The sequence below is a fragment of the Erinaceus europaeus genome, chromosome 1 (genome assembly GCF_950295315.1).
Source record: "Erinaceus europaeus chromosome 1, mEriEur2.1, whole genome shotgun sequence".
In the NCBI taxonomy this organism is placed as follows: domain Eukaryota; kingdom Metazoa; phylum Chordata; class Mammalia; order Eulipotyphla; family Erinaceidae; genus Erinaceus; species Erinaceus europaeus.
Window position 1 is genome coordinate 89,429,234 of NC_080162.1, and position 15,216 is coordinate 89,444,449.

General features: G+C 39.5%; 1 protein-coding gene across 1 annotated transcript in view; it reads left to right on the plus strand.

Annotated features, from left to right (window-relative positions):
* STK4 (serine/threonine kinase 4) overlaps window positions 1-15,216 on the plus strand; it is a 97,347-nt gene that overhangs the window by 20,243 nt on the left and 61,888 nt on the right. Inside the window, exons 3-5 of the mRNA XM_007530867.3 lie at window positions 326-454; window positions 2,949-3,063; window positions 10,742-10,906. Coding sequence (XP_007530929.1) covers window positions 326-454; window positions 2,949-3,063; window positions 10,742-10,906 — 409 coding nt within the window. The remainder of the gene's footprint in view (window positions 1-325; window positions 455-2,948; window positions 3,064-10,741; window positions 10,907-15,216) is intronic.

Here is a 15,216-nt window from a genome sequence, read left to right on the forward strand (position 1 = left end):
ACCAGATATTAGGCTTTCATTATAGCTACTGTAATAATTACTTCATACTGACACAGTAAAGTTTAAATGTGAAGTTTTAAAGATACCATTTTATGATAGTTCACATGATGGCAGTCATTTCCAGCATCCTTTAACAATATCAATTTTGTAAATGTAACTAAATGTATATGCATTAGGGACAATTAGAAATAGGGACAATTAGGGATAATTAGAAATTAGGGACAATTAGAGGTAATTAGAAATTAACTGAGTTGCTTGTATTTTGCCACCATTTATTTCTTGTCTTGCTTCTACCTTATGAATGTTCTCCTTTCCCCAATTACAGGTCCTATGGCAGTGTTTACAAAGCAATTCATAAAGAGACGGGTCAGATCGTTGCTATTAAGCAAGTTCCTGTGGAATCAGATTTGCAGGAAATAATCAAAGAAATCTCTATAATGCAGCAATGTGACAGGTAAAGACATGTATCACTTTGGAGAGAATGTGGCTTTGAATTTGAATTAGAGTTTAATACATATATATGCCTTTTAAAAAACATTCTGCAAAAGGGTGAATTTAGTGGAATCACTGTATGTTATGTTCTTTTCAGAAAATCTGGAAAACCTGTTGTCTTTTAATAGCTAAACTTTCATAAGTTTCTTCTTACACTTTTTTTCTTAAGCACTTTTAAAACTAGGAGGAAGAGGCAAATAGGCAGAAGGTGGTGCTTTTTTTTTTTTTTTGATAATGATCTCTTTTACTTCCTATTGAGAAAACATTTCTGCAGAGATAGTTAAGAGAATGTATATGCCTTAGCTCTAGAAACTTTGGAATATTATATATTTAAAAAGAGAATATTTATATGTATCGATTAAATCATCCTTTGCATTTAAAAAGTGATTAAAGCTAAAGCAGTTAAGTATTTTATTTATTTATTTTTTTGAGGAACTAACATTTGTCAAATGCTGTAAGCAGGAAGTCTGACCACAGAAAAGCACGTGGTTAGTTCTGAAATTCATGACAACATGGGTTGGTCACTGTGCTGGAGGAGGCTTCCCCACTGCTGTTTGGTTTTGAGAGAAACGTAAACTTAGAATCGGTGCCAGCTCTCTGGAAAGAGTAATAACCTCTTGCATGTGAGGCTGCACCCATTCTTCTGACCTCCTTTTGGCTAGTAGCTCAGCTTACTGAGCCAGTACTTTTTTTTTTCCTCTTCCAGGGTTATTGCTGGGCTCGGTGCCTGCACCATGAATCCACCACTCCTGGAGGCCTTTTTTTTTTCCCCCTTTTGTTGCCCTTGTTGTAGCTTCGTTGTGGTTATTACTATTGCCCTTGTTGACACAATTCGTTGTTGGATAGGACAGAGAGAAATGGAGAGAGGAGGGGAAGATAGAAAGGGGGAGAGAAGGAGAGACACCTGCAGACCCTGCTTCACCACCTGTGAAGCGATCCCCCTGCAGGTGGGGAACAGGGGGTTCGAACCGGGATCTTTGCTGGCTCTTGAGCTTCGCGCCACGTGCGCTTAACCTGCTGCGCTACCACCCAACTCCCGGTAAACAAGTTCCTTTCTATATCACTTTCTGTAGATTCATGGTTCTTCACATATATCTATATCATCTATTATTTATCTATTTATTTATTACTAGAGCATTGCTCATCTTTGGTTTATGATGGTGCTGGATGTTGAAATTGAGGCCTTTGATGCCTCAGGCACTGAAGTGTTCTTGCATAACTATTCTGCTATCTCTCCAACTCTTACAGATATATCTTTATTACTTAGATAATCTCCCTAATATTGGACATACAGATGATATCTACATACACATACAGTATTATGATGATAATTATTTTATTTTAAATATCTGTAATTATTTTCTTAGGATGATTTGGAGAATTGGAGATACTGGGTTTAAGAACCCATATACTGGGATTCGGGCAGTAGCACAGCAGGTTAAGTGCACGTGGCACAAAGTCCAAGGACCAGCATAAGGATCCCAGTTTGAGCCCTGGTTCCCCACCTGCAGGGGAGTCGCTTCACAAGTGGTGAAGCAGGTCTGTAGGTGTCTTTCTCTCCTCCTCTCTGTCTTCCCCTCCTCTCTCCACTTCTCTCTGTCCTATCCAACAACCATGACATCATTAACACCAACAATAATAACTACAACAGAAAACCAATAAGGGCAACAAAAGGGAAAATAAATATTTTAAAAAAGAACCCATAGGGGGTCGGGCGGTGGCGCAGTGGGTTAAGCACATGTGGCGCAAAGCGCAGGGACCGGCCTAAGGATCCCTGTTCGAGCCCCCGGCTCCCCACCTGCAGGGGAGTCGCTTCACAAGCGGTGAAGCAGGTCTGCAGGTGTCTGTCTTTCTCTCCCCTTCTCTGTCTTCCCCTCCTCTCTCCATTTCTCTCTGTCCTATCCAACAACGAATTGCGTCAACAAGGGCAATAATAATAACCACAACGAAGCTACAACAAGGGCAACAAAAGGGGGGAAAAAAAAAAGGCCTCCAGGAGTGGTGGATTCATGGTGCAGGCACCGAGCCCAGCAATAACCCTGGAGGAGGAAAAAAAAAAAAAAGAACCCTGTTTTTTTTTAAATACTTTTGTTACTTATTGCCCTCCAGAAAAACTATTCTATTTTCTGTTTATTTTAGGATGATACTAATCTTTTGTTTTTTTAACCTTTTTGCTTATTTATTATTAGGTAGAGACTGTTAGAAATTGAGAGGGTAGGGGGAGATAGAGAAGGAAAGAGACACTGCAGGTGGGGACAGGGGCCTTGAAACCAGGTCCTTGCACATTGTAACGTGCACTCAACCAGATATGCCACCACTTGGCCCCGAGGATACTAATTTTATCTTACATATAAATGATCTCTTGAGTTGAGAAATTATTTTTTATGTATTTGGTAGTATGCCTAATAGAGATGTTTGAAGATCCCTCCACTAACTTGTGCTCACTCTCCCTCTAGCCCTCATGTAGTCAAGTATTACGGCAGTTATTTTAAGAATACAGACTTGTGGATCGTTATGGAGTACTGTGGGGCTGGTTCTGTATCTGATATCATTCGATTACGAAACAAAACGGTAAGTTTATCTTTGAGAACAATGCAGTTGAGCTGGTCTCTTACAGTGTCGTGTTTACTTTGCCTTTTCACTCATGTGTATTTCCCGTTTACCCTGTCTAGAGAGACGGCTGTCAGATTTCCCCCTTCCTGTTTATCTTTCCTTGTCTTTACTTTTTGATAATTCCTAAATATGACAGTTTTGATACTAACACTGCTCAGAGATATTTATCATGGTTTGCTTATCATTTTTACATTTATTTATTTCATTTATCACTGTTCCTGTCGGACTTTTTCTTTTTTTTTGGTATATTTTTAAATTTATTTTTATTTGTTTATTTATTTATTTTTTACCAGAGCACTGTTCAACTCTGGCTTATGGTATATGGCTTGAACCTGGGACTTTGGAGCCTCAGGCATGAGAGTCTGTTTGCATAACCATTATGCTATCTACCCTCCACCCTGACTTTTTCATTTGGAAGAAATAGAGACACAACAGTATTCAACACTAGAGCTTCCCCTGGCACTCTCACGTGGCTTCATGGCACTCTCATGTGGCGCTGGGTCTTGAACTTGGGAATAACAAGGCACGTCCCTTATGCTGTGAGCTATTCCTCTGTCCTTTATTTTATTATTATTATTTTTTTAGTGGGGAAAATGACTCAAATTTTTGCTAAGCAGTAAATTTTATTTGTTTATGAATTTCATTTCCTTTCTATGTTTATAGGTTAACTTCCTTTACATCCTTTTTTGTTTTTAATTTAATTTTATTTATTAATTTACTAGAGACAGACAGAAATCGAGAGGGAAAGGGGCATAGAGAGTTGGAAAGAGAGATATCTGAACCATTGCCTCACTGCTTCTGAAGCTCCCTACCTACAGGTGGGGACTGGGGGCTTGAACTTAGATCCTTATGCATGATAACATGCATTCAACTGAGTGTACCAATACTTTGCCTCTTCTTTTTTTTTTTAAGAAGGAGGGGGGAGGGGGAGATATATTGAGAATTGTACTGAAGCTTCCTTTAATGCTCTAGACGTCAAAAATGAACCTGGGCTGTGCACATGGCAAAGCAGAATACTAGTGAGTTATTTTGCCAGCCCCTTCTGTATCTTATTAATCATAAATAATCACTATGAAAGATTATTTGCTCTTACTGTGACTGCTGGGGTAAAAACTCTGAGTCATTTAGAAAGGAAGTGAAGGGGAGTCGGGCTGTAGCGCAGCGGGTTAAGCGCAGGTGGCGCAAAGCACAAGGACCGGCATAAGGATCCTGGTTTGAACCCCGGCTCTCTACCTGCAGGGGAGTCGCTTCACAGGCGGTGAAGCAGGTCTGCAGGTGTCTATCTTTCTCTCCTCTCTGTCTTCCCCTCCTCTCTCCATTTCTCTCTGTCCTATCTAACAACAACAACAACAATAATAACTACAACAATAAAACAACAAGGGCAACAAAAGGGAATAAATAAATAAAATAAATAAATAAATAAATAAAAAAGAAAGGAAGTGAAGGCAGAGCTGTAGAAGTGAGTAAAAATGGGCAAAAAACCCCAAAGCAAATGTGTGTGTATGTATTAGATAAGTTAAGTGTGTATATATATATATATATATATATATATTAGATAAGTTAGATATATATAGTGTGTGTGTATTAGATAAGTTAGATATAGTGTGTGTGTATTAGATAAGTTAGATATATAGTGTGTGTGTATTAGATAAGTTATATATATATATATATATATATATATAGTGTGTGTGTATTAGATAAGATATATATTGTGTGTGTGTGTGTGTGTGTGTGTGTGTGTGTATTAGATAAGTTAGGTAGATTTAGATATATAGTCAACCCATATCTGTGACCTTGGGAAAACTGTTGTGTTTTCTACTGGAGGAAGATGGGGACACAGAACTCTGCTGGTGGGAATGGTTTGGAATTATATATAAGTCAGTATTAAGTAACTAATAAAAAAAAAAAAAACACTCAGTCATGAGTTGCATTTTAGTTTTAGTTGCTTAAAACCCTTATTTATTCAGTAGCTATCTCTAGACTAATATCAGATAGAATGTGAACCACAAATACAGATTAATTTTCTAGACCCTTAAAGATCTAATAATAACACAGAACTCAGCTCTTGTGACACTGTGTTTTCCGGAATGGTGCTGAAAAGCAAATTAATGGTACATAGAAGATAAATGCCATATAGTGATAAGTACTATGAAGAAAACAAATGAAGGTGAAGTGAGAGTATAGATGGTTGAGAAAGCTTGCCTAGGTAGGTAATATATGAATATATATATCTTTTCAGGGAGATGGCTATTTATTGAAACAAAGAATAAATAGGAAAGGGACCATGTGGTGGCACACCTGGTTGAGCACACATGTTACAGTGCGCAAGGATCCAGGTTCCAGTCCCCAGTCCCCACTTGTAGGGGGAAAGCTTCACGAGTGATAAAGCAGTGCTGCAGGTGTCTCTCTTCCTCACTATCCCCCTTTCCCTCTTGATTTCTGGCTGTCTCTACCCAATAAATAAATAAAGATAATAAAAAATTAAAAATTAAATAATAAATAGGAAAGAGAGAGTGGTACACACATAGACACGTGTAGGTCCCCAATAGAGAGAGGCCAGTAATTTTTAAAAAATATTTTTATATTTATTTATTTACTTATTCCCTTTTGTTGCCCTTGTTGTTTTATTGTTGTAGTTATTATTGTTGTTGATGATGTCATTGTTGTTGGATAGGACAGAGAGAAATGTAGAGAGGAGAGGAAGACAGAGGGGGAGAGAAGGATAGACACCTGCAGACCTGCTTCCCTGCTTGTGAAGCAACTCCCCTGCAGGTGGGGAGCCAGAGGCTCGAACAGGGATCCTTATGTCAGTCCTTGCGATTCGAGCCACCTGTGCTTAACCCACTGCACTACCGCCTGACTCCCGCCAGTAATATTTAAAGTAAAACTTAGGGCCAGGTACTGACAAAACTGGCAAAATACACAAGTTACCATGTGAGGACTCCAGTCTGAACCCCCCCCCCCCCGTCCATCCTCAGGGGGACACTTCATGAATGGTAGAGCAGACTACTCTCTTTCTCTCTCCCTCCCTCTCTCTTCTTCTCTCTTTCTCCCTTTCCCTCTCATATCTCCCTCTCTTGCTCTATATCTATCTTTATCCTAATAAAAAAAAGAAGAAGAAAAAGAGGAAATTGGCAGCTAGGAGCAGTGGATTTGTCCTGCAGGCACTGAAACCAAGTGATAAACTGGTGACAAAAACAAACAAAAAATCAACTTGACTAGTCCAGTCCATGCTACACTAGAGGAAGCCTTTATTATGTTGATATCTTCCCCTTTCTCATTCTGTCTTTATTTTTTTTTAATATTTTATTTATTTATTAATGAGAAACATAGAGGAGAGAGAAAGAGCCAGATATCACTCTGGCACACGTGCTTCCGGGGATTGAACTCAGGACCTCATGCTTGAGAGTCCAATGCTTTATCCACTGCGCCACCTCCCAGACCACCATTCTGTCTCTTTCTATCTGCTGGTGGGGCTGAGGGAAGAAAGCTGACCCAGAGTGCTGAAGCACTGGGCAAAAAGCTTGGCATGTCTGAGTGCTAGAAAGAAGATCACTGTGACTAGCAGGGAATTAGAGAAGAAACTGCTGGAGGTTAGGTTAGACAGATGGGATCAACTCATAGCTAGATGATGCAGAGTATTATAGGCTGTAATGACAAGTTTGAATTTTGTTTTAGATACAACAGAGCTCTTGCCAGGCTCATAATAGCTGAGAGAATCATATGGTACATTTATTTTTTTAAAAATTATCTTTATTTATGAGCTAGAAACACAAACTGAGAGGGAAGGAGGAGATAGAGAGGGAGAGAAACAGACACCTGCAGCCTTGCTTCACCACTCATGAAGCTTCCTCCCTGAAGGTGGGGACGGGGATTATGAATTGGGGACTTTGCTGGCTCCTCTGAGTGGATAAAAGTAAAAGTGAATATTTCTTAGCTTATAGTTTTTGTATGTTTGTTTGTTTGCTTATTTTTTCTCCTACTGGAAAAAAAAAATACCCATGTTAGGTATTTGCAAAGTTGTAGACAATGACTTGAATATATAGATTTACTTTGTAAATCATGAAATAATATACAGACTATAAGGTGGCATGTTTTTAAACTCAAAACTTTTTTATCATCTGTAATACTGTGTTCTTTTTTAAATATGTCTTTATTTTGGATAGAGACAAATTAAGAAGGAAGTACGAGTTAGAGAGGGAGAGAGACAGCTGCACCATTGCTTTACCACTCATGAAACTACCCCCTCTACAGGTGGGGACCAGACAGAGACTTGGACCTGGGTCCTTGTGCACTGTGATGTGTATGCTCAAGCAGGTGTGCCACCACCAGGCCCCCTATAAGTCTATGACCTTGCCTTAATTTACATTGTTCAGATGTAGTTTATTTTCCCAGTCAAGTTGTAAATTCTTTAGCTAGGGATAATGTCCTAGCTTACAAAGTTTGAGTAATTTATTGAATTAATAAGCATCAGCTTGTTTTGTTTCTGGTATTTTGAAACAATCCAAAATTAACCTCAGTGATATTCTTTGTCATTGTATGTATGTATGTATGTATGTATGTATGTATGTATGTATGTATGTATGTATTTGTTTGTTTTTACCAGAGCACTGCTGAGCTCTGACTTATGGTGGTGTGGGGGATTGAACCTGGGACTCTGGTAGAGTCTCTTTGCATAGCCATATGCTATCTACCCCCCACCCTGTATTTATTTTGTGTTCCTGGGGCATCACTGCTCCTGGCCATACTTTGTCAAATGTATAAGCAGAGAGTGGCAATGCAGCACTGAAGCTTCCTTTGTGCCATAGTGATCCCATGGGGCTATGCAGCACTGCTGGACATTATCAGTGTAACTGATAAGCTCTTCTGGTTATAGTAAGGAGTCAGTTAGCAAGTCATAAAGCTTATTTTCTCTGGCCACAGAAGATATACCAAATTCTCACTTTCAGCCTTGCTCTGTGACTTTTGGCACAAATTACTGAACTTTACCATGCACTAGTTTCATTATCTTTGAAATTATAATGACAGTAATTGTACCTACCTCTTTTGGTTGTTATAGTAACTTACTAAATATTTTGATTGACTGATTTGGTTGGATAACTGATATTAAGCCATGTTTGCTTTTATATGACTTACATCATTTGATCTTCATGGCATTCTTTTTTTTTTTTTCCTTTCTTCTGTCTCTAGGGTTATCACTGGGCCTTGGTGCCTGCACTATGAATCCACTGCTCCCGTATTCCATTTTCTCTATTTTGATGTCCTTGTTGTTGTTTTTGGATAGGACAGAAAAAACTTGAGAGAGAAGGGGAAGACAGAGAGGAGGAAAGATAGACACCTACAGACCCACTCCACCGCTTGTGAAGCGATCCCCTACAGGTGGGGAGCTGGGGGCTGGAACCAGGACCCTTATGCTGGTCTTCCCACTTAATCCGGTGCACTCCCACCTGGCTCCCAGATTTTCATGGCATTCTTAAAGGATATGTCCTCCTCCTCCTCCTCCTCTTCCTTCTCCTTCTTCTCTTCCTCCTCCTTAATCTTCTGTCTCTTCCTCCTCTTCCTCTTATTGCTCCTCCTCCCCCCTCCTCCTCTTCCTCCTCCTAACTAGAACACTGCTCAGTTTTTGCTTATGGTGGTGGTGCCAGGGGTTAAACCTGTTACCTCAGAGTATGAAAGTCCATTTTGAGGGCCAGTAAAATAGCTCATTGCTTTGCCATGTGAATGACTCAGATTCAAACCTGGCAACCACTGAGTTGAAGGAAGATTTGGTGTGGCTATATTTAAAAAAAAAAATAAAAGAGAAAAGGAAAAGGAGAAAGAGGAGGAGGTGAAGAAGAAGGATAAAGAGAAGTCCATTTTGTTAATCACTACATTATCTCCTTGGTCAAATGGTCTTATTTTATGGATTGAGAAACTGACACAAAGAAATTGAATAACTTAAGTCACTTAGCTATTAAATAGAGCCATGAGCAAAATCTGTGTCATTCTAATCCAAAAGCCTATGTGTTTTAATATATTTATTTATTGGATAGAGACAAAAAGAAATCAAGAGGGGAGGGAGACAGAGTGAGCAAAAGAGAAAGAGGGACACCCTTAGCACTATTTAACTGCTCATGTATATGGGTACTGGTGACTTGAACTGGGGTTCTTACACATGTAATATGTGTTCAACCAGGTGTACCACATCTGGCCCCTAAGCCTATATGTTTTTATACCATTACATGTTCCCTTCTAAATGTGAGCTGTGTATCATTAGGGAAGCGGATTGAGAGTTTGTTGACTGAGTTTATTTAGGACTGGAGTTGAGTGTGTACAGAGGCATCCTTGGACTGATATTTTGTATCTTTTCTTGCTCTCATTAGTTTATCATCATTTTTTTTATTGTCTTTATTTTATTAGATAGAGACATCCAAAAATCTAGAGGGAAGGGAGTGATAGAGAGGGAGAAACAGAGAGACACCTGCAACATTGATTCATCACTCCAAAAGCTTTCCTTCTGCAGGTGGAGACTAAGGGCTCGAACCCAGGTCCTTGCGCATTGTCACATGTGCGCTCAACCAGCTGCACTACCACCCAGTCCCAGTTTATCATCATTTAATGAATTTACTTTGCAGGAAAACAGAAGGTTTTTTTTTAAAAAAAGATCTACTTACTACGAGAGAAGATAAGGAATTGGGTGGGGTAGGGAATGAAAGCACCAAAGCACTGCTCAGCTCTGGTTTATGTTGACATTGGGTTTTTTAATCTTTTAAAAATCTTTTTATTTGTTTACTGTTGGATATGGGAAGCCAGAGACGACCCGAACTGCCCCTGCGACTACAGACAGACTGTGACCCACATAGTCAACTACTGCCACCTCTCCAGATTCAAAGGAGGTCTCGAAACTTTACATCAGGCTCAACCTGACGCTGTTAACTGGCTACGGAAGAAGGGCAAACGCTAGAAGAAGAAGAAGAACTGTTGGATAGAGACAGAGAGAAATTGAGGGGGAGGTGGAAATAGAGAGGGAGAGAGAAACACACGCAGAGAGAGAGAGACACAGAGAGAGACACCTATAGCCCTATTTTCACCACTTGTGAAGCTTTCCCCCTGTAGGTGGGGACCAGGGGCTTTTTGTAGTTGATAACATGAGCTTCACTGGGTGAGTCACTACTGAGCCCGACAATTTGATTTTAACATACTACCCTTAAGATGCTTATTAAATATTCAGCTGGAGATGTTGAATAGGAGGGGGGCCAGATGATGGCGCACCTGGTTAAGTGCACACATTACCATGTGCAAGGACCCAGGTCTATTTCCCTCTACTATCTTGCCCATTCCTCTTAATTTCTGTCTTTATCTAATAAATAAATAAAAATCATTAAAAAAAAAAGAGTGTCGGCAGTGAGATGTTGAGTGGGCAGGTATGTGAATATATACATGATGTTCATCTGTCTGGAATGGATCACTCGGGAGTTGTCAACATAGTGAGGATAGTAAGCATAGTGATGGGATTATAAGATGTCAGGTGCTTTCCACCTCCTGATTAGGAGTTTGTTGGCATTTTGGGAAAGGTGTTTAGATTTCATATGCTTTCCTGTTTCTGATGTACTGATGTAAACTCATTGGATTTTTGACTTCTTGTTCTTTTTTGCAGTTAACAGAAGATGAAATAGCTACAATATTACAATCAACACTTAAGGGACTGGAATATCTTCATTTTATGAGAAAAATACACCGAGATATAAAGGCAGGAAATATTTTGCTAAATACAGAAGGACATGCAAAACTTGCAGATTTTGGGGTAGCAGGTCAACTTACAGTAAGTAAAAGTATTATTTGTATTTAGTACTTATTTATTATATGTGGGAAATTTAGTTTCACACGATAGAGAGGAGCCAGACTACCACTCAGATACTATATAGCTCAGGTTTATGGTGGTGTGGAGACTTTAGAGCCTCAGGCATGAAAGTCTTTTGCATACCCACTCTAAAATTTTATTATCTACTTTTTAAATTTTAACCAGAACACTGCTCAGCTCTGGCTTATGGTGGTGCTGGGGGTTGAATTTGAGACCTTTGATACCTCTGTCAGTAAAGCCTTTTTGCATAACCATTGTGTTGTCTCTGCAGCCCATAAAGAATTTGCTTAGGTTTTGTTTGCTTGTTTGTTTTTGTTTTTTTATCAGTGCATTGTTCATCTCTGGCTTATGGTGGTACCTGGGATTTAGCCTGGAACCTCTGAACCTTAGGCATGAAAGTTGTTTGCATAACCATTATGCAATTTTCTGGAACTGGAAGTCTTTTACATAATCATTATGCTCACTTTTGGGTTCTGCATTCTAGTTGTAGTTGTAATTGCTGTGTTCTGGGTTTTTTTTTTTTTGCCTCCAGGGTTATTGCCAAGTTTTGGACCACAAATCCACTGCTCCTGGAGACCATTTTTTCCCCTTTTGTTGTCTTTGTTTTATCATTGTTGTGGTTATTATTGTTATTATTGTTGTTGCTGTCTTTGGATAGGACAGAGAGAAATTGAGAGAGGAGGGAAGACAGAGAGGGGGAGAGAAAGAGAGACACCTGCAGACCTGCTTCACCGCCAGTGAAGCGACTCCCCTGCAGGTGGGGAGCAGGGGGCTCGAACCAGGATTCCTACACTGGTCCTTGCGCTTTGCGCCACATGCGCTTAACCCACTGCGCTCCCGCCTGACTCCCGTTATGTTCTGTTTTTTGAGAGCCAGAAAGGCAGAGAGAGGGAGTGAAAGAGACCACAGCACTGAAGTTTCCTTCAGTGTGATATGGAATAAGCTGGAACCTAGACAGAGCACTTTGCAAAACAGCTCACTATCCACTTGAGCTGTTTTGTCAACCCCCACCCCCGCCGACTACATTATAGTTTTTAAAGGAAAAAAAAATCCATACTGCTTTCCCTGAATAAGATATAATGATATCTTATTTAACTTCCAGGTAGCAACTGTCAGGTACTTTATTAAAAATACTTTCCTCCCTTGGTTCTAGGATATTGTCTCTTGATTCTTGTACTCACTGGAGTACAGTAGTGATTAAAACAAACAAAATTGTGTTTTCAAAACAGGAAGTCTGGAATTTCTAGTTTTGTAAATCATATAAGTATATATAAATTATGTGTAGAAAAAAATTTTAAAAATAGCATATCCCTGGGTAGATAAAGGGAGAGATAAAAGGAATTTCTTGGATATTACTACAGCACAAAAATGGCTTTGATGTTAAAATATATATATATCAGAAACTTTGGGGCTAGGGAGATAGCTCAGCTAGTGAAGTACATGCTTTGCCATCTGTGAGGCCCTGCATTAGAACCCCAGCATCAAGTGGGAGCACGGTGGAAGGCACCAGGGGGACCTCCATGGGTGGTAGAACAATGCTAAGATTTCTCTTTTTCTCCCCCTCTCTTGTCTTTCTCTGTCTTTATATAGTGATCATATCAGGCTCAGTGGCTTTGCACATGTGTTTGCACTGAGTTTATTTTCTGGCACTGCATTGAAAAAAATTAGAAACTATTGTGATTTGTCTCCCTGCCAGAGATTTTGTAAACCCACAGGTAAACACTGCTAAATGGCTTTACTGCTGAACAATTTTATTGCTACTAAACTGTAAGTAAAATTACAGTTTACTAAATTCCATACTAAGTCTTAGTAAGGAAAATAAATTGGAAAAAAAATTCTTTAAAAAAATTTTTTTTTATATTTATTATTTATTCCCTTTTGTTGCCCTTGTTGTTTTATTGTTGTAGTTATTATCGATGTCATTGTTGTTGGATAGGACAGAGAGAAATGGAGAGAGGAGGAGAAGACAGAGGAGAGAAAGATAGACACCTGCAGACCTGCTTCACTCCCTGTGAAGCGACTCCCCTGCTTGGGGTGCCGGGGGCTTGAACTGGGTTCCTTATGCAGGTCCTTGTGCTTGGTGCCACCTGCGCTTAACCCACTGCGCTGCCGCCCAATGGGGAAAAAAAATTCTTTTGGTGCTATATTAACACTAAGAATGTCAACTATAAGAAAAGAATGTCGGGAGTCGGGCTGTAGTACAGCGGGCTAAGTGCAGGTGGCGCAAAGCACAAAGACTGGCATAAGGATCCCGGTTCGAACCCCGTCTCCCCACCTGCAGGGGAGTCGCTTCACAGGCGGTGAAGCAGGTCTACAGGTGTATATCTTTCTCTCCTCCTCTCTGTCTTCCCCTCCTCTCTCCATTTCTCTCTGTCCTATCCAACAACAACAACAACAATAATAACTACAACAATAAAACAGCAAGGGCAACAAAAGGGAAAAAATAAATAAAATAAAATAAATATAAAAAAAAAGAAACAAAAACTTAAAAAAAAGAAAAGAATGTCAACTATATTAATGTTCATCAATGATTACATAACATTTACTTATAACAGTCTTTTTATAATTCTGCCACAGCAAGTTTTCACCCTTTTAAAATGTATAATTTAGTGTTTTAGTAGATTCACAAAATCTACTGTGGCAGTCTCTTTTTCTTTTTTTGAACCAAAGTACTACTCAGTTCTGGCTTTTGTTGTGCTGTGGATTGAACCTTGGAGCATAAGACATGAAAGCCTTTGCATAACCACTATACTATCTCCTTAGCCTCAGTCCCTCTTAGCTACAATTTCCCTTCTCCAGTTTCACTTTCCAAGATTTCAGTTACCTGTAGTCATTTGTTATCCAAAAAAATATTATGACTATTAATAAGATGCTTAGAGGGCGGGTGTAGTCAAAAGCATGTTCCCCACAGATAAGGAGGCACTACTTTATTTCATTCTAGGACATTTTCATTATCCCCCCAATAAATTCAACTCTTAACTTCCTTCTTCTCACCTCCTGCCCCAGCACCTCCTTGTACTAGCCACTGGTAACCACTAGTCCACTTTCTGTGTCTATTGATTTGTCCATTCTGAACATTTCATCAAAATGGAATTATATGATATGTGACCTTTTGTTTCTGACTTCTTTGATTTGATACTAAATGCCAGTTACTTTTTTTTTTTTTTCCCTCCAGGGTTATTGCTGGGCTCGGTGCCTGCACCATGAATCCACCGCTCCTGGAGGCCGTTTTCCCCCCTTTTTGTTGCCTTAGTTGTTGCAGCCTTGTTGCGGTTATTATTGCCATTGTTGACGTTGCTTTGTTGTTGGATAGGACAGAGAGAAATGGAGAGAGGAGGGGAAGACAGAGAGAGAGGGGAGAGAAAGACAGACACCTGCAGACCTGCTTCACTGCCCGTGAAGCGACTCCCCTGCAGGGGGGAGCCGGGGGCTCGAACCGGGATTCTTATGCCGGTCCCTGTGCTTTGCGCCACGTGCGCTTAACCCACTGCGCCAGCCACCGCAGACTCCCATGCCAGTTACTTTTTTGTTTTCTGACTTTTTTCATTTGATACTAAATGTCAGTTTACTTGTGTAGCTTGCATCTGTAGTTTTTTTCTTTCTCAGACTGAGTTTTACTTCATGGTATGGATACAGACATGTATCACTCAAAGATAGGAATACATTCTGAAAAACGCATGGCTAGGTAGTTTTGTTAGGAGAACTTATGAGAATGCAATTCACAAGCCCAGATGGCTTAGCATACTGTGCACCTAAGCTATTGATAATTAGGTTAAGGACCCTTTCATTACTCTTAAACACACTCTAGTTATCCAAGTATCTGTTTTTAATCGAATTAGATCTTGAAAACTACTTTGACTACCACCATTTGAAAGCATCCCTGTAAATTTGCAGTCTTAGAACTACGGAAATGACTAAGCAATAAGTTAGTTCCTGTGTTAAATTTGTATATAGTACTGACAAAGTGAGATTGATTTAGAACTATTGTCTGCCATTTGCTTCTGACTGAGATAACCTATAATGTAAGCCATAAGTATTTCAGAGGGAATATTTTAATGATGGGAAATCCAGTTACATATATTTAAAATTGATTTATTAGTGATTTAATATTGATTTACAAAATTATAAGATAACAGGTATAATTCCACATCGTTCCCACCATCAGAGTTCTGTGGTTCCATCACCTCCATTGGAAACTGCATTAGTTCTCCCAAGATCACAGATATGTGTTACTATTTTTTTTTTGCCCTTCACTTTTTAAAAATTATTTA